Source organism: Engraulis encrasicolus, chromosome 3 (assembly GCF_034702125.1).
Source record: "Engraulis encrasicolus isolate BLACKSEA-1 chromosome 3, IST_EnEncr_1.0, whole genome shotgun sequence".
In the NCBI taxonomy this organism is placed as follows: Eukaryota; Metazoa; Chordata; class Actinopteri; order Clupeiformes; family Engraulidae; genus Engraulis; species Engraulis encrasicolus.
The window spans coordinates 11,941,049-11,968,281 of NC_085859.1; the positions used below are offsets into that span (position 1 = coordinate 11,941,049).

At 44.3% G+C, this 27,233-nt stretch overlaps 1 protein-coding gene across 1 annotated transcript in view; it reads right to left on the reverse strand.

Annotated features, from left to right (window-relative positions):
* hip1rb (huntingtin interacting protein 1 related b) overlaps positions 1–25,965 on the reverse strand; it is a 62,948-nt gene extending 36,983 nt beyond the window's left edge. Inside the window, exons 1-2 of the mRNA XM_063194764.1 lie at positions 25,473–25,965; positions 567–630 (exon numbers count right to left, since the gene is read on the reverse strand). Coding sequence (XP_063050834.1) covers positions 567–630; positions 25,473–25,565 — 157 coding nt within the window. The 5' untranslated portion in view covers positions 25,566–25,965. The remainder of the gene's footprint in view (positions 1–566; positions 631–25,472) is intronic.
* Between the last annotated feature and the right edge of the window lie 1,268 nt (positions 25,966–27,233).

Genomic DNA, 27,233 nt, shown 5'->3' on the forward strand with positions numbered 1-27,233 from the left:
ACTGTTTCAGGAACAACAAAGTTGGTATTTGATGTGGTAAACTGGAGGGCCGACCACCAGTAAGCGTCTTGTCACCCTACAATGTACACACACACACACACACACACACACACACACACACACACACACACACACACACACACACACACACACACACACACACACACACACACACACACACACACACACACACACACACACACACACACACACACACACACACCTGCAGAGACACACAAAGACAGGAAAGGGATACCCGAAAAAGGAACAAAGGAGGGGAAGGCGGGCGAGAAAGAAAGCGGGCGAGAAAGAAAGAACGAAAGATGTGGCTAAAAATAGATTCCCAGACAAGAAGAAGGGAATGAAACATTGCAAAAACAAAACATCCTTTTTAACTGACACTAGCAGACACTGTGATATACTGCATGTTAAAAAGCATGTGTGTGTGTGTGTGTGTGTGTGTGTGTGTGTGTGTGTGTGTGTGTGTGTGTGTGTGTGTGTGTGTGTGTGTGTGTGTGTGTGTGTGTGTGTGTGTGTAGCAGTCTGGCTTATGTTGTGAAGGATACTGCGGGCATGTTTCTCCTTGACTGGCGTCTCTGTGGAGTTGATTGCCTTGCTGATGCTGCTGAGCTGAAAGAGCAAAAAAGACAGACGGGAGAGAGAGAGAGAGAGAGAGAGAGAGAGAGAGAGAGAGAGAGAGGGAGAGAGAGAGAGAGAGAGAGAGAGAGAGAGAGAGAGAGAGAGAGGGAGAGGGAGAGGGAGAGGGAGAGGGAGAGGGAGAGAGAGAGAGAGAGAGAGAGAGAGAGAGAGGGAGAGAGAGAGAGAGCAAGGCCATTAGTTCACATTTTACCAGACCTGCAAACTCGTCAAAGAAAAAAAAGGTGACAGTGTAGAGCGGGGGTTCTATTTCTATTCACGTGAATGACCTAATTGGCCGGGAAAAAGGTGACTGTCACCAAAAGGTGACGAGTTTGCAGGTATGTTTTACACATCACTCAATGAATATTTGCTCAAATGAGTGTGCTTGCAGTGCACAGCAATTTTGCCTGGTATGACAACTATGCAACACTAACATACTAAGATCTCAACATTCGGCAGGTCAAAAAATGCCTCTGAACTGAACGGACTACCATCAAGTACCCGGTCTAAATATAACCTTGAGGCTGAAATTTAAATCAGTGTTGTCAGTGAATGAATCAACGACTGCTGACAACTGCACTGACTGACATCTTGCTCTACCAGATGAGCAGGAACTCTGATGGATGTTATCAGTGCGCTAGTGAGTCACGGGAGGGGGGTTTGTTCCGTATGACATCAGTGAAGTGGGAAAGACTGACATAAGGATGACACACTCTCTACAGCCAACATCTTAATGCAGTTAATCAAACAGGTAACCCTAAATCTTTGTTCAAGAACAACTGACAGTCATTTGTGTTGTTTTACACAGCTTCTCATGGACATGTTGCGTAGGTCCATGTGTGTTTGTTTTTTTTAATAGATTTGCCATGTTATATGAAAGGCTTTTTATAATTTTCTCACATCACAAAGTGTCTGTGCTCTTTCCCTCTTTTTGGACACCCAAAAAAAAAAACATACCGGTAATCCGAGTCATTCCTCTCATGTCATGCAAGTATGCTTAAAACATGTATGCCGCTGGACAGGTTAAATTGCTTTGGGACCAATATAGTAGCCCTACTCTACACAGCGGATTAAAGCGAATAAAGCTTAATGGGAAGCGGCCCATTGTCCTCCTCTCTGGCATATCCTGCAGCTTATAGACTGCTGTGCCCATCCATGGAGGCGTCGTACCTATGGAGGTAGTATAAGAACTGGAGAGAGTGAACAAGTCCCGCCTCCAGTCATTTCAATGGGAAATGCTAGGCTAGTGAATTCAGCCAAAATTGAACGTTTTTTCAGCTTCCAAATTGGACGTATTTCCGCCAACACTTTACTCAGCCAATTACGTGCCACGTTAATGACTGACTTAAAAAGACGGGCATTGGATGCATGGAGGTGCCCAACCACAGACCTGTAAAGGTCTGTGCGCCCAACACTAAACTCCTGCCCCCCTGGTCGTACCCCTCTGACACACGCAAACCATTCTTAGTAGAGCTGTAACAATACACTCAACTCCACGATTCGGTTCATATTACGATTTTAGACCTACGTTTCATACACCCCATGACTTTTTAAAATGTATCTTTTCAAATTTCACATTTGCAAGCATAAAATAAAACTATTAATAACGACTGTGACCCTGCAATTTCTCGGTTTGATACAATATTGTTACAGCCTTAAATCATATTGCTTTAAGTCAGCCAGGGCCCTTTAAGACATGACCTGATTGGCTGACCATATTACGCCCTTTCAACTCCTGCTTTAAACCAGCAACACAATAACACAATACAGGGCAACAATTACAAAGCACTTTTAGTAATGTGACTGTGACATTAACCTCAATGTTAAGTCAACAAGGCAGGCGTCTCTTGCAGAGGCCAATAGAGGGATAAAATGCCCCAGGATAAAAACTGCTTTGGTCCTTGTGCCGCACAAAATGAGGGGTGGGGTGGGGTGCTTAACTCCACCTTGACCCTTTCCCCCTTTGCTGAGGTTTTATCTCCATACATGGTACACACACTGCAGATCACATAGAGCAGGTAGGGTTCCGTTTGGTCCGCTGAAATAGGTTGGCCCCTAGACCTGGACCCTAAAGGCCCAATCCACCCCTGATCTCTTTTTAAAGTATACAATATAAAAGACTAACCAATGTTAAGTAAACAACAGGACATGTTTTTACCGTATATTTTTACTTCAAATGTGTGTCATCATCAAAGCATTTGACACAGCAATGTGGTGGCACGGTCAACCACTGAGGATTCTGCTGCGTCAGAGCTTTGGGACAGAGGCAGGGCAGGGGGAAGGGAGAGGACAGTGCAGACCAGGGGGGCAGCGAGATTTAGAACAGTCTAGAATGTGTTCTACAACAATGTAGAGTTCAATGTAGGGTTCTAAATCTCAATTTTCGTTAAATGTCCTACAGCCGCCCAACATTCTTTACAACTTTCATGACCCTCCCAACATTGCTTTTCACACCAACATGAAAGTTCACCAAGTTCATCCCCACCACTCGGAGTCTGACAGTTTAACCACTTGTCAGGGCTCCACTCTGACCGTTTTAAAGCCTAGCCTAACAAACTGCACCAGTGAAATGGTCAGAATCAGAGTGAACCTCAATGTTAGGGATATGCTAACAGAAATGACAGTGTTAACTGCTTAACATGCAGTCACAGCTCTTATCATTCATTTGTGGTCAGTATCCATGCCATGTCATGTCCGGACTCCAGAGTTTAAGTCTTTCACTCTCGCCATACAGTTTCCTGCACAATGAAACTAGAGTGTGAAACCACAGGAGATGTAAAATACACCAGAGCAACATGCAGAGATTTGTAATCAGGAAGAAGAGCAGGCCAGCTAGGCTCATGCTGCTTTGGATATATGGGTGTGACCCAATGCAAGCACGCACTCACGTACGCCTCAGATATGTTGTCTATTATGCTATTATGTGCCTGCCTGGGTGTGTCAATTTCAGATGTATGCAGGCTATGTAGGCATGATGTACTCTGTAACAAGGGGCATACACCAAATGATGCAATTCACAACAAGAACCAATAAAATAAAATAATAAAACGTTTCTCAAACATAGTTTCTGAAAAAATCTCTCGAGCTCAATTTGTCTGACTTTTTCGAGCACATATGATTGAGATGAAAATGGAGTTGGATAAAAAACCCTTTTATCAAAAACACACTGGTAGGTAGCCTCACAAAATAAACTCTGCAACCATCTTGTATTACACATAAAGTAAAACTGATATGAGTGGAGAGAGATACCAAAGATAAGTGAGGTGAAATCACATCTGGCTCATTTCTGCACAAAGCTAATAATAAGCCTCCCGGGAGTTAGCAGTCCTCAGTCAAAGTAGCACTGGAAGGATTCCAATATGCGGACTTCCATCCTCCCTTGCTCACTTGCCTGCTTGTGACCTCATGATGATGTCACTGACAACACAAATTAATTCAATATCTTGCAAAAGCACAATTCTAATGCCATTTTCTCATTTGCAATTGGAATGTTGGATGAAAAACAGTCCCCTAAAAGTTGTTGTGGCTAGGCTGACAGCTGGGAAACTTTATTGATTTCTCCACGGAGGCGGGGCGAGGCCACAAGCACAAGTGGAGGACGGGAGTGTGCATATTGGAATGCACCCACTGTGTACTGTAGTCACCTACGTAGCCTGGGATATCCCATGCTGCTTTGCACAATCGTTTTGATCTGAAAGACAGCATGGATGCTCGCCTCGTACCAAATGTAATTAACCAGTGGTCTCCCCCATGCTCCTCCATGACTGAGGTACCCGGAGCATGGTACAGTCCTGCCACACTACTCCCTTGGGGCGCCGTTAGGGGCTGCCCCCTTGCGCGGGTGAGGCATAAATGTAATTAGGTTGTGTGCATTGTGCGCTTGTGTGCTGTGGAGTGCTGTATCACAATGACAATGGGAGTTGGAGTTTCCCAGGTGGGCTTCATTTTCACTGGTGTGGTCATCTGGACTTGGCAGGCCTTTGCCACCGGCTGCAATGAAATCATTCACAGTCATCTTCACCCTCACTCATAACAAATTCAGGCTAACTCCTCTGAAACTAACCTTGTAACACCTACGTACCCTGGATAACATTTTCCCCACATGGGTATTTGTAGAGCCAGAGAAGACCTTCCAAACAATGTCAAAACATTTCTATGTGACTTGAACTGACTATGATGGCAGAGGATGAATGCATGTGGGGGCCCCCCAGAGCGCAAATTACCGGACAAATTTACATCGAAAATGTCATAATTACGAGCTAGGAATTAAAGATAACCTGCCTACCAACTGTACATAACACGACAGATGAGCTTTTCAAAATCTCATCTTGTCATAATTCTGCAATTTTTCACTTTTGGCCAATCAGGGGGCCCCTGGCAGTTGGGGGCCCCTAGGCTGCAGCCATATCGAGCCTGTGTGTTAATCCAGCCCTGAATGCACGGTGTACTGTAAGCTTACCGTGCATTTAATTCACTTTCTATTAATTGGCACCAGATGCAAGCAAATTCAGTTCTGGGGTTCTACCTCATCACTAAAGAGGCATACAAGTTTCATTAAGTCTCTGATTTCACATGGAATGACCTTATATTGCAAATTGCCGTCTATGCCCTCTTGTGTAAATTTCAATCACTTTATATTTAGCTGACACTTTCATCCGTGTCTCACAACAATCAGAACAGGTGCATCCTGTTTATGGGAAAGAGGCAAAGGGCACGAGGTCTCAAGGATTTCTAAAAAGAAGCAGCAATAATACAGGCTCACAGCTGTACTGGGCCAATCTACTCCCAGACTTCATAGGCGCAGGGCAGGCTGCATTCAGCATCATCCTCCCACTCCTCAGCATTACCATAATTATGCACTCGCACACTCAAGAGCACGCTCACGCAGACAGGCACACACGCTCACGCACACACTGAAAATAGCATCCAATTAAACCTGCCCCAGCTTAACATTTGTGCAAAAACCGAGTGGCGATCGCACCGCTACTAAAGACCATATGAAAAACCTAACATACATGGAGAGGGGGCTGCACACACAGTGTGCCTTAGGAAAAACCCATTTTGATCAAAAAAGTGATGTTACCCACCCATGTACAGAAACGCTTTATCAAACATTAAAAGCTTAAAAGCTTAAAAGCTCTTTCTAATCATCAAGTGCCAACATGGTTAATTTGGGGAAAGAAAGTAGAGGCAACCATAGGGTTATTTCGGGTCAAAGCAGTTGTTGAGACCCTCCTATATTGTCATTTAAAGTCTGAGTGCCCACTTTTTGAAAACAATTTACTAGGCCTGTAAAGGCACAATGCATTGCAATTGTACCGAACCGAACAGACCTGTACCGGACCGAACAGTGCTGTACCGAAAGGTAGAGTAACAGACTACTCTGTTCATGTTTCGTACATTATGCTGCCCCTACATGCAGAACGCTGAGAGAGAATGCAAGAAAAAAAGAGGTGTAGGGGCTTGTTCTTAGTGAGCTCTTGAGAAAAATGCTATTTCTTACACTGATGAAATCTCCGACCCAAAGTAGCATTTTGAATGTAATTTCCATTTTTATATATTTTGGAGAAGAAAATGTTTTTTCCATTTTGTTCCAATACACTGTACCGAAAATGTACCAAACCGTGACCCCAAAACTGAGGTACGTACCGAACTGTGATTTTTGTATACCGTCGGTTACACCTCTACAATTTACAGTTCCCAACTCGAGAATCCGTTGTACCTCCAGGCACACATTCCAAGATCTGTAAAACCAAAAGGCCAAAAGTCAAAAATAGTCAAGCTACTGTATGCTATTTCTAAGAACAGGCATGATAGACAGGGTAATACTGAGAGGACATGGCCATTTGGAGGCCTGCATCTGTCTTCAAACTAAAGAGTCCAAATTCCTTGGTTCGAAAAGTTGGTGACGTGCCACCAAACTTTGGAGAGCCTCATCTCCAGAACTGTTAGAGGTAGAGGTATTATTTCAGTTGGCATCAACAAGGCACCCATCTGTAGGGCTGGGTAATATGAAGGTATATATCGTTATCTTGATATAAAAGTGTATATCGTGACCTTTCTCCTACATCGTTTATATCGTGATAGTAATTTTATCAATTTTATTCGATTGAATATCATTTAATTACATTTCATAATCACAATACACACTATAAGTTAATGTAACTGTAAAAATAAGAATAAAAAGATCCATTTTAAAGAGAGGTTGTTTTGCGACATGAAAAAATAAAGAGCAAATAAAGAGAATAACTGAAAATGTATGTAATTGTGTTATATCGTGATATATATCGTTATCGTGATATAAAGTAATCCATATCGTGATATTGGGTTTTTTCCATATCGCCCAGCCCTATCCATCTGTGGGTACCTGCCGTGGCTAAAACGGTGGGGAGCTGCGCTGTCACGCCGGGGACCCGGGTTCGATCGCGGCCCGGGTCATTTCCTGCTCCGCCCCCGTCTCTCTCTCACTTACTTGTTTCCCGTCCAGCTCTTCACTGCACTATCGTAATGAAGCCCAAAAATGCCCCCCAAAAAATATATTTTTAAAAAAGGTACCCGTCTGTGCAGGCAAATCCATCAGGGTCACCTGAGGAGATTCTAGGGAATCATGTTAATTGACAATGAAGTGTGTGTGTGTGTGTGTGTGTGTGTGTGTGTGTGTGTGTGTGTGTGTGTGTGTGTGTGTGTGTGTGTGTGTGTGTGTGTGTGTGTGTGTGTGTGTGTGTGTGTGTGTGTGTGTGTTTCCGTGTGTGTGTGCGTGTGTGTTAGTACTGTGACTGTAAGACTTTATGCCTGACTGCTCATGGCTCATTCATGCAGGTCAGGTCTCCAATTTATCAAGCCTCCCCCTTTTCCCCCACCAGTTGCCCTACATGCGTACACACACACACACACACACACACACACACACACACACACACACACACACACACACACCCTCTTTTCACCCCGTGCTGGTATGCACCGCAAGCAAACAGGGCTTTCATTTCAGAGGCAAAATTTGGCCTTCTCTCTCCCTCGCTCGCTCCACCCCCTCAGAATGCCTCACGCCGGCACAGCCAAACACACAAACAGGACACTGACTGGCACAGCCAGCAACACATACACACTCACACCTCCCTGACACATAGGGTCTCTTTCAATATGTAACCTCCAGTCCACTCCTTTTGCTTGTGGCCTTGAGCTTAGCTGATGCCCCGCCTCCGTGGAGAAAACAATAGCGTTTCCCAGCGGTTAGCCTGGTAGGCACAACAACTTCTGAGGGACTTTTACTCACTCATTCAACATCACGACTGCAAATGAGATGTTGAAACAAACACAGTCTTTGGGTATTCCATCACATATTGCAATGTTTCCTCAATTCCAAATGGCTCTAACCTCAAATATGAAAGGTTGTGAGATAAGAGATAAGATCAAGATAATATACCAAGTGCCGAGTCCAAAGAGAGAAAGGGGAGTGAAAGAAAAACACAGAGAGTGGGACAGAGAGGGGTGGAAATGTAGATGTAGAGAGAGGAGAGGAGGAGAGGAGGGGAGAAGGGGACGGATCTGGACCAGTAGCCCAGGACAATGTGGGGATTGTGGGGCAGAGAAAGGCAGGCGAGCTGGGCGAGCAGCGAGGAGGCTGGAGCTCAGCCAGACACTGGCACTGAGAACATGACAGATGGCCAGTGAAACCTCACCACTACAGGCACACTAGCCATGGCCATCCACCACAGGGGAGAGAGAGGGGGAGAGAGAGAGAGCGAGAGAGAGAGAGAGAGAGAGAGAGAGAGAGAGAGAGAGAGACAGACAGATAGAAAGGCAGAGAAATAGAGAGAGAGAGAGAGAGAGAGAGAGATAAATAGAGAGAGAGAGAGAGAGAGAGAGAGATAGAGAGAGAGAGAGAGAGAGAGAGAGAGAGAGAGAGAGAGAGAGAGAGAGAGAGAGAGAGAGAGAAGGGGGGCAGGCAGTGATGACAGAAAGAGATGAAAAGATGGCAGAGAGAAACTGTGTATGAAAAGCAAGAGCGACAGAGTGAAAGTAATGGAGTGAGAAACACACAAGAGAGACAAGAGAGAAGAGAAGAGATGAGAGGAGACAGATCCCCCTCATCATGTATTCTATACATTCAATCTTTGTAATTCAGTTGCTTTGGTAATGCAAATGTATTCATTTGACAGGCAAAATAAAGTACTTGTGGAAGAGAGAGACGGACAGAACGAACAAGGAGACAGTGAGAAGGCCCAGAAGGAGAGAGAGAGAGAGAGAGAGAGAGAGAGAGAGAGAGAGAGAGAGAGAGAGAGAGAGAGAGAGAGAGAGAGAGAGAGAGCGCAAGCAGGAGCAAGCAAGCGAGAGCACAAGGAGAGAGAGAGAGAGAGAGAGAGAGAGAGAGAGAGAGAGAGAGAGAGAGAGAGAGAGAGAGAGAGAGAGAGAGAGAGAGAGAGAGAGATGGTGTGTGAGGAATAGTTCCCCACAAGTTGTTGTGGCTAGGCTAGGCTGACAACGGGGAAACTTTATTGTTTTCTCGACGAAGGCGGGGCATCGGCGAAACGCAAAACGCAAGGCCACAAGCACAGGTCGAGGTCAAAAGGTTCTCTATTCTAATTATTCATTTAAACCGTCTCTGCGGGAGTCTGCATATTAGACGTGAAAAGTGAAGTGAAAGCCCAGCTGCAAAACTCCAACTCCAACTCCCACCGTCATTGTGACACAGCACTAAAGTGTTCACTGCACACTGCACACAACACCATTGCATTTATGCCTCACCCGTGCAAAGGGGCAGCCCCCCAAATGGCACCCCAAGGGAGCAGTGCAGCGGGACGTCACCATGCTCAGGGTACCTCAGTTATGGAGGACGATGGGGGAGAGAACTGGTTAATTACTATCCCCACCAACCTGCCGGGTCGGGAGTAGGGATGGCGAAAAGTGAAAAAACGTTTAACCGGTTACTGAGACTCATTAACCGGTTAACCGGTAATCTTAAATTAAACAATGTTCGCGTACCTGATATGCACAGCACTGATTTTTTGTATTTCTTATTTTTCACATAAGCCTTTTTTTGCTGCGCAGACAGGACCTGCCATGTCCAGCCACTGTTGTCAGATGGAAAATGCTGCCCTATATTACATTACAATACACTTAGCTGGCACTTTTATCTAAAGTGACCTAGTTATTTACAAGGTATTGGTTGAAGTCCCTGGAGCAGTGGGGTTAGGTGCCTTGCTCAACGGCACCTCAGCAATGGAGTGCTGTAGGGAATGGAAGGGTGGGATTTGAACCTGCAACCCTCTAAATGTTCTAAAGCCCAACTCCCTAACCACTAGGCCAGTGTTTCCCAACCAGGGGTACGTGTACCACTAGGGGTACGCGAGCACACCTCAGGGGGTACGCGGAAAAATGTAATAATAGCAAATATATGGAGTGTAGTCACATTGGGATAGAGGAACAGAGCATGAGTGAGGGTGAGGGGGTACTACTCATCATATGACAAAATTGCTTAGGGGGTACGCAGGACAAAAAAGGTTGAGAAACACTCCATTAGGCCATGGCAGCCATGTTCAAATGTAACCTGATGTACCTATACAGGCTGGGGCCTCAAGCTGCCCAGGGGGAGCCCTAAACAAAACTATCTAGATCCGGGATGGGCAACTAGTGGCCCAGGGACGACAATAAGGGGTCTTACACACCAAGGCGGTAAAGCGTCGCGGAACGGCCGCGTTTTTTACCGGCGTCGGTGAAAATACATTGAAACCTATCTGTCCTTACACACCAACCGGCGGTAGTCGGGCGTCAGCGGCGCGGGAGCCGGCTCCGCGCCGCGCTGCATTTGGAAAATAGAACTCCAGCGTATTTTTTACGTCGGCAACCGGCGGTGTCTCATTCAAATGAATGGCAAAGTAGCACGCTAGCTTTAGCTGTGGGGAGGGTTTTGAACAGGATTGGCCGCGCACGCCGACGCTGTCAGTGTGCAAGGCAGAGAAAAGCACGCCGGCCAAAACTAAGCAGAAAGGCCGCGTCCGTCCTGCGACCGTTCCGTTCCGCCTTGGTATGTTTTGGCCCTAATTAGTAACGGCACTTCGCCAGCAATTAGAAAAGAAGCAACTTGGACGCCCGCACGCCCGCATGACATGATAGGTGTCCTGCTACCGGGGAATAAAGGACACCTGCTCAGCCAATCAGAAGATGTTCCATCTGCTCACCAGGTGATAATAATAATAAGAATAATAATAAGAATAATAATAAGAAGAATAATAATAATGACCTGATTAAAAAAAAAAACACACACAACTGAATCAATCCATTGTCATTTTACTGTACAAACACTCCTAGTCCTTCAAGCAAGATCAGCAGTCAGCGAGCAATCAACTGCACCTCAAACTCTCTGAGTTGCAGATCCGTGGTCATATGGCCTGCTGCCTTGCCGGAGGATAAAACGTGACCCTCCTCATCATCAAAGTTGCCCATGCCTGATCTAGATACCAAGACTTCAAGACTACTTTAGTATACTGCTTCAAAACGCCAATAATTCAAGACGGCAAGACTCCAAGACCCAGGGACCTTGAGACACCTAACTTACTCCAAAACGCAGTGCCATTATACAGTCGACTGCACAATCAAACTAGGTGGCTAGGCTCTCTCTGTGTTATTTTATTCATGATGGGAACTAAGCGGCCATAGTTTTTAAAAGCATCATGCAGCTGTTTCAAGTGTGGACCCCGGCCCTTACCCTTAAGTGAGGTCATCGTTTGGAGTGTTTCCATCCACATATACCACACACAGTTTTCACTTCCATGCAATGTCGTCATCAACTGACCCTATTATTGGCTCAATCTGTAATCCACTGCAGCCAATCCAGAGTACTATGAAAAGGATTGACTTGTGTGACCAACAAGCAGGAAATCTGACATCTCATTCAAGTATTCCAACAGATCTGGGAATTCGACTCTCTTGTGACGCAGCAATGATGGCTATGGGGGGGTACTACAGCTACGTCACTTCCCAGTCCAACGCAAACTTCCACCCTCATCCACTTATACACACTCACATTCTTGAATGAAGAGAAATAACAAAATAACACACCACACCCCCTCGTCTTTCTTGTCCACACACGCGTCGCGTGCACGCACACACGTACGTACACACAAACACACGCACACACTGTATAAAGCTGGCGATAAGGCAGCCAGTAAAACTGATAAGAGCAATAAGCAGGTCATTTTAGCATTTACCTGCAAGCACTCGTCGCCTACATTTGGTATCCCGAGAAAGCCCAAGTTTGACACAAGCACTCTTGCTGATCCTCCTACGTCTTATAGTTCGCTTCTCTAAACCGTTAATAAAGTAACAAGACCACAGTTAACCAGAGAAAAAGACAGAGAGAGACCAATTCAGATAGACAAACGGACAAAAAAAAGGCAGCATAAGATAGTATGACCCAGATACAAAAAAATGACACTTGGCAAAGTCAGTGGGTCATAACAAAGGATAAACGCGGACTGCCATCTGAATGGATTTTCATCGTGTCTGCTTTTCCTTCTCACACGCCAAATCAACCAGCATGACACAGCAGAAGAACTCCAGAAGAAGCTGTCCTCCACCTTAGCTGCCCCGCCCCCACCTCACCCCACCTGGTCCCCCACCAACACCTCCTGTACCACCACCTTACCTGGCCTTCGTCACGTCTCTGCAGCAAGGCATCCAGATGCTTCGACATTTCCCAGTAGCACCCCGAGCTAACGCTCACCACCGACGACCAAACTGCTGTGCGTGTGTCCGAAAGGCAGCAGCAGCCGCAGGTAACAGGTGAGGGCTTCCGGCTACGACCTACCTACAGCTTAACAGCTAGGCTACAAGCTAACTACAAGCTATATCTGTCTGCTGTGACTAGACAGTTTAACGTCTAGACTAGAGGCTCTTAGCTAAGCTACTCTGCGTGAGGAGCTACAAAGCTAATGTGAGGAGCCAGGGACTCCTAGACTGCCTGTGTGTGTGTGTGCGAAAGTGTGTGAGCTAACAGCGCCTGTTCGACCGCTCTTTATTATGCCCTCTTATCTTCTCCACTGAACACACAAACTCCAGCACCAACAGAGGCAGCCAAGGTCATACAAGACATGGAGGTGTGTGTGTGTGTGTGTGTGTGTGTGTGTGTGTGTGTGTGTGTGTGTGTGTGTGTGTGTGTGTGTGTGTGTGTGTGTGTGTGTGTGTGTGTGTGTGTGTGTGTGTGTGTGTGTGTGTGAATGAGTGACTGTGCGTTCCATTTCCAGTGCTAATTCAGACACAGACAAAAAACACATTAACTTAGTTGTAAGGAGGTTAGTATGAATATGCTAACAAGCAGGCCTAGACTAATATTAATGTGGTCAATCATCCACATTAACGTTTACTATGTCCGTTATTACACTATGTGATTATTATTATTTTGTGTGCACTACTGTGTGTATGTCCCGACACCGATCCTCCTCCATCTCTCTCCCACTCGCTTCCCGTCACCATCTCGAACTGTCCTATCAAATAAAGGGTATACAAAAGCCAAAATAATCATAATAATCATAATAATCATAATAATAATAATAATAATAATAATAAACAACAGGCAGCTGAACAAGCTGATGCCAATCAGTACAACTGCTGGGCATTAAGTTGAAGTCCTGCCACATTGTTCCTGATTAAGTACTAAATCCAAACGAACTCTTCAAAAAAAGTGGTTCAGATGGCTGGGGCATGAACTGTTGCACCGGAGAACACCGGGTTCGATTCCAGCCCAAGGTCACTTCTCGATCCTCCCCCATGTTTCTTTCCCACTCGCTTCCTTTCACCATCTCACACCGTTCTATCAAATAAAAGCATAAAACTCCTTGAAAGTAACAATAAAAAACGTTTAATACAAAGCCTAAATAGGTCATTTGATTAATTTAAAGTCAACAACGAGTTCCGAGCACAGTATGGCCTTCATCTGAGCAGAGCCATTGACAGCACTGGAGATGAGAACAGTGTTGAGTTATTTAGTGAAAGCATTGGTGTTCACAGCATGGACAGGAAAAATACACGGCTGGACAACCACGATTTCAGACAGTTTGTATACCAGTAGAGCTTACTCCGTACAATCCAGATCTACAGTGTTATCTGCTGCCTCATTCCAGAGAGGACATTAGCAGAGATAGTGTTCGGAAGTGGAGCTGGAACCATTTGGTAACTTCAGAAAAATAATGTCCAATAAGCCTATGCATTATGCTTACACTTTTTTTTTATCTCTGTACTACCAACAAGTGCCTATTTGTACTCGTTAATTCATTTTCCCGTATACTGTCCTTTTTGTTTTTAGCTGTAAAGCACAATATGGCTGTATAAAATGCTGTTTTAAGCACACTGCACTTGCCTTGTCTTGCATCTTCACATCAGCCTGCAAGATGTGCTACTTGAGTCACGCGTATTTGTGTGTTCATGCATGCATCACAGGCACATATGTGGCCCACTTCTCACAGGGCAGTTCAGATATGAGAGGGGATTATTATGCAATACTTAGCATTACTGTGAACATGTAGCCATACATTTCAATTCATTACTCACTAATCTGATTCTGACCCCCATTCAATCCTGTATATTCACGGTCGGCCATTATTTCTGTACTCGTGCTCCAACAACAGCACCATGAACTTTCTTCTTTCCAGGGCATCAGGGCTCAGTGGGCCAAAGTGCTGTAACATTACACAGGGGACCCAGATTCAAGTCAAACCCTAAACTTCTTCTCCTCCAGGTAAATATGGGGTTACGTGGGAAGTTACACCATATTTAGGCACCCCATGGGACTACAGTACTCTTCCCTTTCCCACCATATTGATGCTGATCCTGGTCTTGTTTTGGTCTCCAGTTTGGAATTGAAATGGTTCAATTTCACTTTTGAATGCTATGGTGTGGAATGGTGACGTTTGGTTCGATAAACTGACAGATATAACTAGAGCTAAGCATTCCAGAGAACTACAATAGTCTTCCTATAGTGCCCCTCAATTCTATCTGAAAACAGCACCAGTGTAGGTGGGCTTATTTGTAAGTCTGGCAAACCAATGCATAGTGGGTGGGTGTCCTATGTAGTAACCTTAGTCACATTTCAAACAGATAAACTTGTTTCAGTTTCTAAATCCAAGGAAAACTAAGGTCCAAAGGTCATAGGTCACTCAACAACATTCCATTTCGAGTTGTAAATAACAGGTTCTTGAGGTTAACACGGTCACATCTTATTCATAGTCTGGGATAACAAGATCGGTGGTAAATTGGTGATTTAGCCAGCAGCAGTATACAAAAGTAACCCAAAAACATATTGTAGGGTTTCTTTTGCCCCATTGGCCTCTACTCTGCCCACTGCGGTGGGTCTGAGGGACACTAAGGTGTATTGTGGTGTAGAGGTGGTGTAAATCACTAATGGCCACAGTAATGGTAGGAACTACTAATGGCTTCTTCAGTTGAGACAGTTGAGGGCTATGCACTCACTCACTACCAGTAAACCACATAAAGGACACTGATCACTCGCTCTCCCTCTACCTCCCTCATGCTCTCTCTGCCTCATGATCTTTCTACATCTCGCTTACTCTTGCGCTCTCTACATCTCTCTCTCTCTACATCTCTCCCTCTCTACATCTCTACATCTCTCTCTCTCTACATCTCTCTCTCTCTACATCTCTCTCTCTTGCTCATGCTCTCGCAGTCTCTACATGTTTCTCACAATGTCTCTACATCTCTCTCTCTCTATCTCTCTCTCGACTTCAGTGTTGTACAGTTACAGTGTCTTCTGAAACAGACTCGCAGCGTCTAGCTCTCTCTCTCTCTTCTTCAATCATGCACTCAGTAACCTAAATAAAGGATGCTCTGATGGCTTGCTCACTCGCTCCCTCTCCCTCTCAGTCTGTCTTTTTTACTCGCCGTCTCTCTCCAACCTTCCCCTTTCTCTCTCTTTCTCCCTCTCGGCTGAAACTTGAGTGTTCTAGAGTGTTCTGAAACAGACTGTCAGCTTCCAGCTCTCTCCATAGGGGGTGGTGGGAGGGCCTTGGTGTCTGTTACCCACTGAGTTATGAGTGGGACACAGCCTCAGGGGATAACCTTGACGCTGTTCAGTGCACACACCCACACTACAAACAGCTTCCCATTCCCCTCTCTTTCATCCATCAAAGAGGAAGAAGGCACCAAAAATCTCAACTGACAAGGAAAGGTGTTCTTCAGCAGCCAGGATAATCTCTCTATGATTCAGATTATGCGTCACCTAATCTTAGGACTTGGGCACGTAAACAATGTGTATATAATACAAATCAAAGAAATATATAAATAAACTAAGCTTAAACATATAGTTTATACATATATGTGTCTATACGTATACAGTACAAACAATAGAAATGAAGTAAAACATGAGAGGCCTAATCGAAGATTACATTGCAATATTGAACAGACAGTTCAAAAGCAATTTATAAGAGGGGACATACATACATGTACCGCATGCAGCACCAGTGTCTGCTTTAGCTTGTTTGGTTTTTTTGAGTAGGGAAGCAGTCATGTAATAGAAAAGTCTTCCTCCAATGGGAGGAAACATGCCTTGAAATGGCAACATAATCGATTAAGACTAACGTTCACCTCAAAGCACCATCAAGGTGATGACATGCTGAGTACCTTTCTGAGCACTTTGTTTATGTTCTGACTGGGCAGTCACAAAAACTCCAGTACAAAAGAGAAGCAAAAACTAATCACAAGATTACCAACCATCTAGCCTACTACCATATTAATTAGTAAAAATGAATACCATCAAGCCCAATAATAAACTGCAGCCTTCTCTAGCCTACATATGAGTACCTGTATAACTTATACCACCTTTCAGCACAAGAGTGGAAGTCACCTGCTAATGCTTCACCTGCTGATGCGTCTCATGACACAAATGTGCTGCCTCATGTCAAGGGGAAGGCAGCTACCCAGACGACATGATGTAGTAATGTCGCCAGGCAACATTGCTGCAAAGACAGCATGACGTCTACTGTAGCCTAAAACATCCCTTTTTAGTGTACGAGAACCTCATCAGGCAGCCTTAAAAAGAGGAGAGGATTAAACTGTGCATCTCTAAGACCAAAAGGGGGTAAAATGAAGAAACTTGTACATGCATGGATCCTCAGTTAAGTGATGCGCAGTACAAAAACAGGCAGAGGAAATGAAATGAGCAAATCAAAACGAGTCACTCCACCTTAATGGCTAAAGCTCAAATCAGTCATTCCGGATCAACACTGTCCATGGCCCCTGTGACCTGACTGAATACCCAGAGGTGGCCGACAGTCTCCCAACTGTGCTGTCATTATTAAAGTCATAAAAGACCAAAAAAATATCTAATTTAAAAAAAAAAAAAAAACCCTGAGCCTTCCCAACGTGAAGGAGAGAGCTTCAGTACAGTACAGTACAGTACAGTACAGTACAGTACAGTACGTAGGCCATAGTACTATGCCTGCTCGGTCGGTGTGGGAGAGATTAATGTAGTAGACACAGGGAGGGCGTAGCCTTCAGACGAGAGCAGACTGCCCAATGTCAGCACAGAAAACACGGCTGCTGACTCATAGCCTAAACATGACTTTGGAAAAACCCAAAACAAACTCCTCACCTCAGACTCTGGATTATCGGTGTGTACATAAGTTCCTGTTTTTCCGGTGTACATGTAATATTTTTTAAATGGCTTTTTGGCCCTGAAGCTATGCATCAATTCAAATTCAAGTTTGTGCAATCAGCTTGTGCTGAGCCGTAACATTTTTTTTTTTTTAATTAAAAAACAAGCACATACAAAAACAAAGCAATTGTCCCATTTTTAGATTATCCAAATATTTGGTCTTTACTCAACATCCAGCATTCATTATTAATTGACTAACTATGCTAACCATCATTCTCCGTTCCTGCTCCATTGATTGGCTGACACAGAAATGAAACGTTTTCTGGGTCTTGTGTGCATGTGCAGAGACAACACGCCGAATTCTTCTCCGTAGATTCCTGTGTGAATTCTGCCGTGTGCTCTGCTGTGTCTGTCTCTGCCCATTGTGCTGCATCAACTCTGCTGTTCTTGGAGTTGTAAAACCAATGCAAGACCGCTCATCATCATGGTAGTAGCAGAGATTCTTTAAGTATATCTCTCTACTCTCTCTGGTAGTAGGCTAATGTGCGTCTGGCATCGGCACTCCCATCATGTCTACTGGGCAGCAGCACTCATGTGGTCTGGCCGTAAGTGCCGAGCCAGCATTTCACCTCAGCAGAGACCAGTTCTGCCCCAGATCCCCTCCCATACTCTCTCAACTCCTCTCTCTCTACCTCCCTCCCTCAATCGCTCCCTCCCTCCCTCTCCCTCCCTCCCTCAATTGCTCGCTCTCACTCTCCCTCCCTCCTGAGGTCATTACAAACCACCTCCACTTCCCAGCACATAATTGTGTGTACACACACAAGGGGTGTGTGTACACAAGCCAGTAGGCTTCATACACACACACACGACAGGCACACGCACGCACACACACACAGTGTGTAGACAAACCAGTACCCTCCAAGACAAACACATACACACGCATAAAAAGTGCTGTGTGTACACAAACCAGTAGGCAATACACAGAAATACATACACTTCCTGGATCTCCCTGGTTGCCATGGCGACTGTACTAGAGGCTCGCTATAGACTACTACGGCCTGTAAAAGCTGGCTGTGTTGCCTGGTGGCGTCTAGCAGCGGAGCTAAACATTTACACACACACACACACACACACACACACACACACACACACACTTATACAAAAGTATTATACACAATTATATACAAAAATATACAATTAGGTTATATTCACGGGAACCCAGAGAAGGTAGAGTCTGTCTTAAAGGTAGCTGCCTTCAATATAGGTCTAAAGTGCAGGGGGAAATCCTGGTTTGTGTTCATAGTACGGCCCTCTGAGGACTTTTATGGCCCTCGGATGAATTTGAAGTGGCCCCTCGAATGAAAAAGGTTCCCCCTGCTTTAGAAAGTAAAGACCCTGCCACAAATCTGACCCAGCCAACACTGAATCAGCTGATTGCAATTACCGGTAGTACTGAAGACAGGTAGACCATTTACTCTGCTGGCATCAGTGTTGGGTGGGATGGGAATTGCACCAGGCTTTTTATTTACGATACGATATTTTATTGTCAGTTTTGCACTGAAATTCATTGTGGAGTGATAACACTATACATCCTTCTGAACTGGATTTTTGGCACCTCCAATAGCAAGCAATAAACATGGAGACAGACGAACTAAAGCATGAATGGAAGTACAAGTCGTTCCCATTTTACTTTAGAATCAAACAACTTGAAGACCCATGTTGTTGTGGCCCGTGGATTCACAGTCGTTTTTCAAACAGCAAAGCTGGAAGTGGACACACACACACACACACACACACACACACACACACAGACACACAGACACGCACACACACACACACACACACACACACACACACACACACACACACACACACACACACACACACACACACACACACACACACCCCAGATGTTTCCTTTTTCTGATCTGGTGGCCTTCAAGCCACCCAGACTGCCTAAAATAACTCTGATGCCCATCCTTATTCAGTTTTTCGGCAGAGTCTCGGGGGCACAAGAAATGACCAGACTACCTGACACTTGACAAATGGAGGTCAACATCCCACAAGCCCACAGGTTTGTTACTCTAAGATGCTTAAGCCACACATAGTTTTGCAACTCACTCTTGCCACAGATGACACAGTTCCCCTAAAAAAACGTCCTGCTCTGTTTGTGACTCAATGAACTTGAAATTAATGCTAGTGCTTAGTGCTTATACTCTTGCCTCAGTACAGTTTATGATTCCATCATCCAGTTTTGATGCTTGACTTGGGAACTTACAACAGTGTTACTCCCACTGTGTAATAGTCTAATATAGCCTAATAGTCTATATAGCCTAATAGTCTAATATAGCCTAATACATTTACTTGAAAATGTCACTGACCATTTTGAAATGTGCCAACTAGGCATTATTTTTCTGCTGCAACCCACTTGCTATGGTATGGAGTAAAACGTTTTTCCATTCATTAACAATTTATCTACGAAAGAATACACAAACGATTAAGCCTAACTGCTTACCATTCAAATTCACAATCCAATTCCCTTCCTCTTCACATCCATTATAGCGGAATATTACTAGTGTGCTGTCCATTTCTTTGTCCATTAAGATTCAAGATTTATTTTATGCCTCATTACAGATGTATAAGAGAGTAAAAGTCTTAGTGTTTTGTCTCCTCAAAAGATAAATGAATGAAAGGTAGGTGTGTGTGTGTCATGGATTTGAAAAAAAAAAAAAAAAAAAACACTGGCGCCCAGTTCCCACAGTACAATGGAGTCACAATGCCCAGCGCACAATGCAAGATGCTTGTAGCCTCGGCCCAGTCGGTCAGTCAGAGCATTCCAGGCCATGCAGTGCATCTGAGATATAAATAAATAACAGGCCGGCTGATGTAATGGGTGGTTTCCTGACTGCTTCTGGGCAATCAGCAAAACACAACTGTGAGAAAGCAGTGGCAGTGTCTGACTCTGAAATACTCACTCACTCAAAAACACACATTGGGTGCGAGTGTAACGGATGCCAACTGGCAAAGTTCAGCGTGTAATGTTAAAGCCTCATACAGCATCAGTAGTGCTGTGCCTCCCATGCCCAAACTGGAGAGTTGACTGGTAGGTGGTGGGTAGGGGTGTAAATAATGATCGTTTTGAATCGATGCATCGATTCTACAGCCCACGATTCAATTAATCGATTAATATACAAGAGAATCGATTAATCGTTATTATAATGCATTTTAACAATATTGACCAATAATAAAGATGCTCCATAAATGAAATGCATGCAGATATTTATGCTTTTGTTGATTTATTTAACATTTCAAATATCAGCCAAGACCGTAAGGTAAAAAAAATACAAACCAATGATTTTAATCTAATCAAATTTAATCAAATAGTATCGAAAATAATCGAATCGCTGATGTAAGAAATCGATATTGAATCGAATCGCCATGATGGCTGTGATTTACACCCCTAGTGGTGGGTGCGAGCCTGAGTGGCGACCTAGCGCAGATCACCTCAGTTACTGTATACGAGGGTTAGGGCTGTAACGATACACTCAACTCACCATTCGGTTTGTATCACAATTCATGACCTACGGTTCGATACACCCCTCGATTTTACATTTGCCAACATTATAATCTTTATGAATAAAAACCATGATAGTTCAAAGGTAGAATAGGTTACAAGAGGCTACAAATAATTTAAAAAAGTTTCTATATAATAATAATGATTCTTGGAGGCACCATCACTTCATATCATGAGGTTGTTTTCTGGGCAGATGGGTATCAAAACGTTAAAAGGGCGTATCACGATACTGCCTCTTTGCATCACGATACAGTATCGTGACTCTGTGTATCACGATTTCTCGGTTCGATACAATATCGTTACAGCCCTAACGAGGGTTGTACCCTATCTGAGTGCACTTGACTCATATGGGGTATGTTCGTAAGCTGCCACTCCGAGCACTCCAAGCACACAGAAGCAGTCAGAGCTCTGACTTTGAAACGGTGAAGGCTTTTTAGGGGGGTGGGGTGGGGGGGTTAACGAACCATTAAGCAGTATTTTTTTTTCTGATACTCAGGTTGTTTTACAACCACAGCAATGGTGAATGAGTGATCATTTTGAATTTAGCAGTGTGTATGGGGGGGATCTGACATCTCATCTCAGCTCACGGCACAGACAGTCAGCTGTCAGAAAGTAGCAAGGGGTTACATAACAAGTAAAGTGTTGGTAATTTATTTGAATGCCATCAGGATTCTGAATAATTCTGACTGGTCAACTGCACAGGGGCACAGGGATGTTCATTTAAAGCTATGCTTAGCAGTTCCTGATATGCCTGCCTTACTGTTCAAGCTTACACAGCATAAGGTGCATGTTACATTGTTTTGTCCCTTACAACAGTGGTTCCCAACCAGGGGTACGTGTACCACTAGGGGTACGCGAGCACACATCAGGGGGTACGCGGAAAGAGGTAATAATATCAGATATATTGAGTGTAGTCACATTGGGATAGAGGAATAGAGCATGAATGAGGGTGAGGGGGTACTCATCATATGACAAAATGGCTTAGGGGGTACGCAGGACAAAAAAGGTTGGGAAACACTGCCTTACATAGACTGAACAAGTGATCCATTTCAGATTCATCCATACTGTACTCTACAATGACCAACAGAAATTAATTTTGAGTCAAAAACTATTTGCTTTTCAGACAGACTACTTAAATGCTCAGTCAGTCCGTCAGCCAGGGCATTCCAGGCCACTCTGTTTATCTTATCTGTGATTGGATAATGGACATGATGATGTAATGGGCAGCGTCCTGAGCCTGTTTAGGGATGCTTGCAATCAGCACAGAGAGAAACACAGACACACCCTTGCAGTTCCCCTATAAACATTAACCCTCTGAGGTCTAAGGCTTTTCAGAGGCTTTTAGGCTGCTTGCACCACCCTGACATTTTCAAGTATTTTCATTTCATATATATATATCTGTAACCTGGAAGGTCCAAGGTTTCTAATGGTGTGACTTATATGTTTCAATGACAAAAACTCACAGAGTTACAGATTTGTTTTTGGAGACCAATTGCCCTCTGAAGGGCACTCGGACCTCAGAGGGTTAAAAGATGTCACAGCTCAGGGAAAAGCCCCTTGTGTATGCTGCTGGGTGTCGGTCATCCAGCGCAGCGTCATTTTGAATGGGTTTTCTGGTGAAATCTAAGCTAGTAAATTGGCCTGCACAATTAATCAAAAATCACAAATTTGGCAACAATTAAAATGGTGATTTAGTGGTAATCGCCCAGGGGGCCTGCCTACGGCCGTCCTTGAAGCCAGAACATGTTGACACGCTGATGTTTCTGGCCAAAAGTATGTGGGCCCGCCTAAGCTTCATGCTATGGCCTTTTAAATAAGTATTACAATTCAGTTTTATTTTGTTCATCCCTAATAAAATGCCTTATATTCTTGGTTTCATTTAGTGATTGTAAAATAAATAACATCATGGAAAAAAACAGTTGTTTATTGTTGAATAAGTAAAGTTAAGCTTAATTTTGATTTCAATTTTGATCCAAGTAATTTTGATTATAGTTTTGAAACCCTACTAATAAGGGGTATAGTAATGTTTTCAGAGCCATTTATTTCCCCAACCTCCTACGAGATGTGTTGTCAGATAATACATTGAACTTTTTTGGTAATTCAACAATCCAAAAATAACCATCTTCAATAGCCAATACAATACCAAGGAGAGGCTCATGGGTTTTCTGCAATAGCACAATACTGAGGGTGCATGGAGGAATAAAGGGAGAGAGAGAGAGAGAGAGAGAGAGAGAGAGAGAGAGAGAGAGAGAGAGAGAGAGAGAGAGACACAGACACAGACACAGACACAGACACAGACACAGACACAGACACAGACACAGACACACACAGACACACACACACACACACACACACACACACACACACACACACACACACAGACACACACACACACACACAGACACACACACACACACACACACACACACACACACACTCTTAGGCGAGATAGTATCCCTCACTCTGACACAGGCAGGCAGCCTAAAGGATGAATAAGGAAACTGACAGTTGATACCCTCAAACCTGCGGAGCTGGCTGGACCTGATGTCCTGTACTGGGCCTGTTGAAAAAGGTAGGTCTGCACACTGCCGATCAGCTCCAAAAATAAACTTTATTATTTAAAAAACAACGTTTCGATCACGCTGGATCTTCATCAGGCATATGGGTAACAGGAAGAAGCAGTGACTTATATCACATGACCATTCATACACCCGCCCAGGCAAGACTGGCACCTGCAACAAGTGTTTTTGGATGTGCTCACCCTACCCAAAACTAAACCTGTACTGGGCCTGGCCTTGCTTCTTGTCCCCGACACCTCCACATCTAAGATGCTGGAAATGTAGGCCCGCAGTGGAAATACTGTGTGGTCATTGCACTTCAAAGCAACCGAGGGCCACGCTCACTTGCACGTCAAACAATTGTGAAAACAATATGCGTACCCACAGCATTTAACCCCGGAGACAGTGTGCCAACTCTTTGAAACAGTTTGTAACTTTGGCAATTGGCCTGACCTATACCACTACCATAAAAACGTTGCATACACAGTCAATCCTCACCAACAACCATGCAATTCGAATCTACTAGGAAAGATTCGACGGGGGGGGGGGGGGGGGAGATACATGCCAATGGAACCACAATAGTCCACTTCAGAGGAGTCAATCGCTGATTCAAAATGTGAAGCCTTGCCAAGTTCTCCTTCTAATACAGGTGTCTTTAACCTGCTGTAGTGTTCATAGCGATAAGTTGATACAGACCTGCATGAATAACATTTGTGGCATGTTCACTTTCTGAAACCCAGGGTTTACATATCTGTGCAGGACTGAGTTGTAAGTCAAATGTAAGTGTAAGTTGTAAGTGACAGAGTTTTAGTTTGACTGGCTGCTGCATCATATCAAATCATGCTAAACAAATACAGTGTGTCGTATCGGCGTGTTATCTTAATGCTCTGGTGTGATGTCATGTTGGAGTGCAGTGGACACAAACAATCATGAGGGTGGAGTGGAGTCAGAGGTATTTGTTCCAATGTTCCACAATTCTGACCAATCAAATTTCTGTCCCTTAGAACTCACCAAGACTTTGTCAGCTCAAACACACATTTCTTTACCTCTCTCAGTAAGCCACACACTCATTTCTCTACTTGAGTAGCCTATCTGTCGTTTGCCAATTGAGAGCAATTGAATAGAACATTTGTGCGAGGCTGCACGTTTCAATTACACACTTCAGTTCCATTGCACAAGGGGCTGAATTGAATTGAATTGCACTTTGCCACAAACTACACGGCCTGGATGTAACACGGAGCTGGAGAATGTTTCCCAGATGCACAGTTCTCATTGGATGTTGCCAGCGCACCTCCTGGGGGAAAAGATAAACGCGTCTGACCGGTTTCACAAACGCATTGTTTTGGTCAAGTGAACAAAAAGACTTGTTTTCGATTCTTGCGAAATGACACTGAATGGTACGGATTTTGCCTTAGTCCATCAATTAATGAAACCAACTAGTTCTAGTGTTTTCCGTAGCATTCAGTGTGTTCACCAGCTACTAGCCATCTGGACAGTCAAGCCGCAGCAAGCGAGCAAGTCGCCCACCAGGCAAAGAGCACACAACAACCTCTCAGTAAAGAGCTGGAATTAAATGTAAAAGCGTCGGGGTGTGTGATCACAATTAGAGCCCAGTTTCACCGTTTTCACGAAATAAGGACCAACATTAGAGAAGTGTTCGGCGACCGAGTCGAAAAGGAAGGACACATTTGTACACAGGGCAGGCAGGGCCCGCCCAGAGTTCACCATCTACCTTGACACCTGGTTCAGTGAGATGCTAAATGGTTACTGCTAGTTTCTTTACCTGAGAGTCGTAAAGACCCGGTCGTTTGCTTCGGCATGACACTAAACTACCGCGTTATTCATCGTCGAGGAATGCAGACACTTAATTATCAACCCACAGAGGAAACTAGCTTATGTGGTTATACTTCAGTGAATTCATTTCAGGCCGATACGACTGAGGACTGGCCATATTTGTCAAGTCTGGGAGAATGATGAGCTAAGCTACCGCAGCCTTTCAAGGCAACTCGACACCAATGAAACATTGTGGATGTGGTGCTAGGCACAGCATTGACAGCGAAATTAAAGCATAACACTGCTTCGTGTGTAGCCATACCTGCTGTCTTTCAAAGTGTTCTCTTTCCGCACCCAAATGAGTTTCCGTCCGTTTGCTTTTCACCCGCGAGGGCACCTGTCGTATGGAATTCATCTCCGTACGCTGGTTTGGAACCTGGCCTCAGAAGTTCACGGAAAACGGGGGTTTCTTGCAATGCAATATCGTTGTATCGAATATCCCTGTCTGTAAAAAACACTCCTCAAAAACAAAGGTAGGTCATGAAATATAAAAAAATAAGCAACGCTTGATATTCTCGTTAAAACATGGAGATCACATATGACGGTCTACTTTGTAAATCCGAATGCAGAGAAACGATAGCCGCTATGCCTTTTAATCCAAACTTGAAAGAGCCACCACGCCACCGATGCATCAGAAGGTCAACTGCACGTTGGAGAACACAAAAAAGCGAGCCCCTTGCATATCCATGGTCCGACTATCCTCGCTTTCACTCGAGTGAGTCGCGGGAGAGAACACCCTCGCGCTTGGCAACGGGAGGAGACAGAGCCATACAGAGGGTAGAGTCGGGCAATCTCCGCCGTGTGCTTAGGCCGACTTCCTCTTTAGCAAAATTAGCTGTTTTAGCTTCTCGGTACTGCCTAGCGTTGCGAATGTTAGTTCCTAGCAGTGGGCGTAGCACATAGCAAATGCAATGCAGGGAATATGACAAGACTTGCTGTTCATAGTAATAACTTCAGATAAACATCACAGATGGTAAACTTTTGTGATTATCACCACCGAGACAGTTGTTGGTTTACATATTTGTGGTGATTACCCCGCAGTATAGTTCGTTAGTCCTTATTTTTGGCTGTTAATGTGGTGGTTCTATGTTGAGTCTATGGAAAGACAGCCGCTTTAGGAACACCCTTATCTCGCTGAAAGGCGGAGCTGCCACTTAATTCCTGGTCCTCCAATTGCGTAACTCTACCCTCTGTATGGCTCTGGGAGGAGAGATCAAACGTCACCGACGTTGTATTTCGCTACGTCATGTGGGATGTGCAGTGTCATGGCCCGAGCAGTTGTAGTTCTAGTTTTGGAATGCAGGTCTAGCTGCTAGATTTTCTTGTTTTAGATGATTGAAGATCTGGACTATAATGATGCATACATGTCATAATAGTCTAGCAATTTGCAAGGGATGAGATATGTTCCTTGATGTAGGCTACTAGCAAGGGCAAATGTCAATACTGGCCTTAGGCCTACCAAGTCTAGGCCGTTCACACATTCATTTCATACATTCATCCACTTCACATTCATGATACAACATTAATCCACTTCACATATATTTTTTTAAAATTCTGTAGCCTTAGGACATATAGAGCTCTTCAGCGTTGACGTCAACTTGTATGCGGCGTTTGGACTACCGGTTCCATGGCGATTTTTTACATTGCAAAACGCCATAGAGATTCAGGTTTGGCAAAAATATAAGTTGCACGGCAACAACGAACATTAGCGTGTCCCCGCATCCCTTTCTCATTAGTGGAACGGATCGTATCATCATGTTGGTGTATTCACATGTTAAATCATGACGATTATAATTCAATATTGCTAACCCCTTTCTGATCATTAAAACTTCCGAACTACATACTTTCCTTTGGTTGCCATGGTTACAACCCTCCGCACGTACATGCCGTTAGATACAGGCGCCGCTTCTGTAGTCGCCAAAAGCTTCCGGGTTTAGCATATGGACGCAACATCGTATTTATGTCGAAGTTTGACACAAAATGATCAACCATGTCATACCTACAGCCTATTTTTAACACCCTC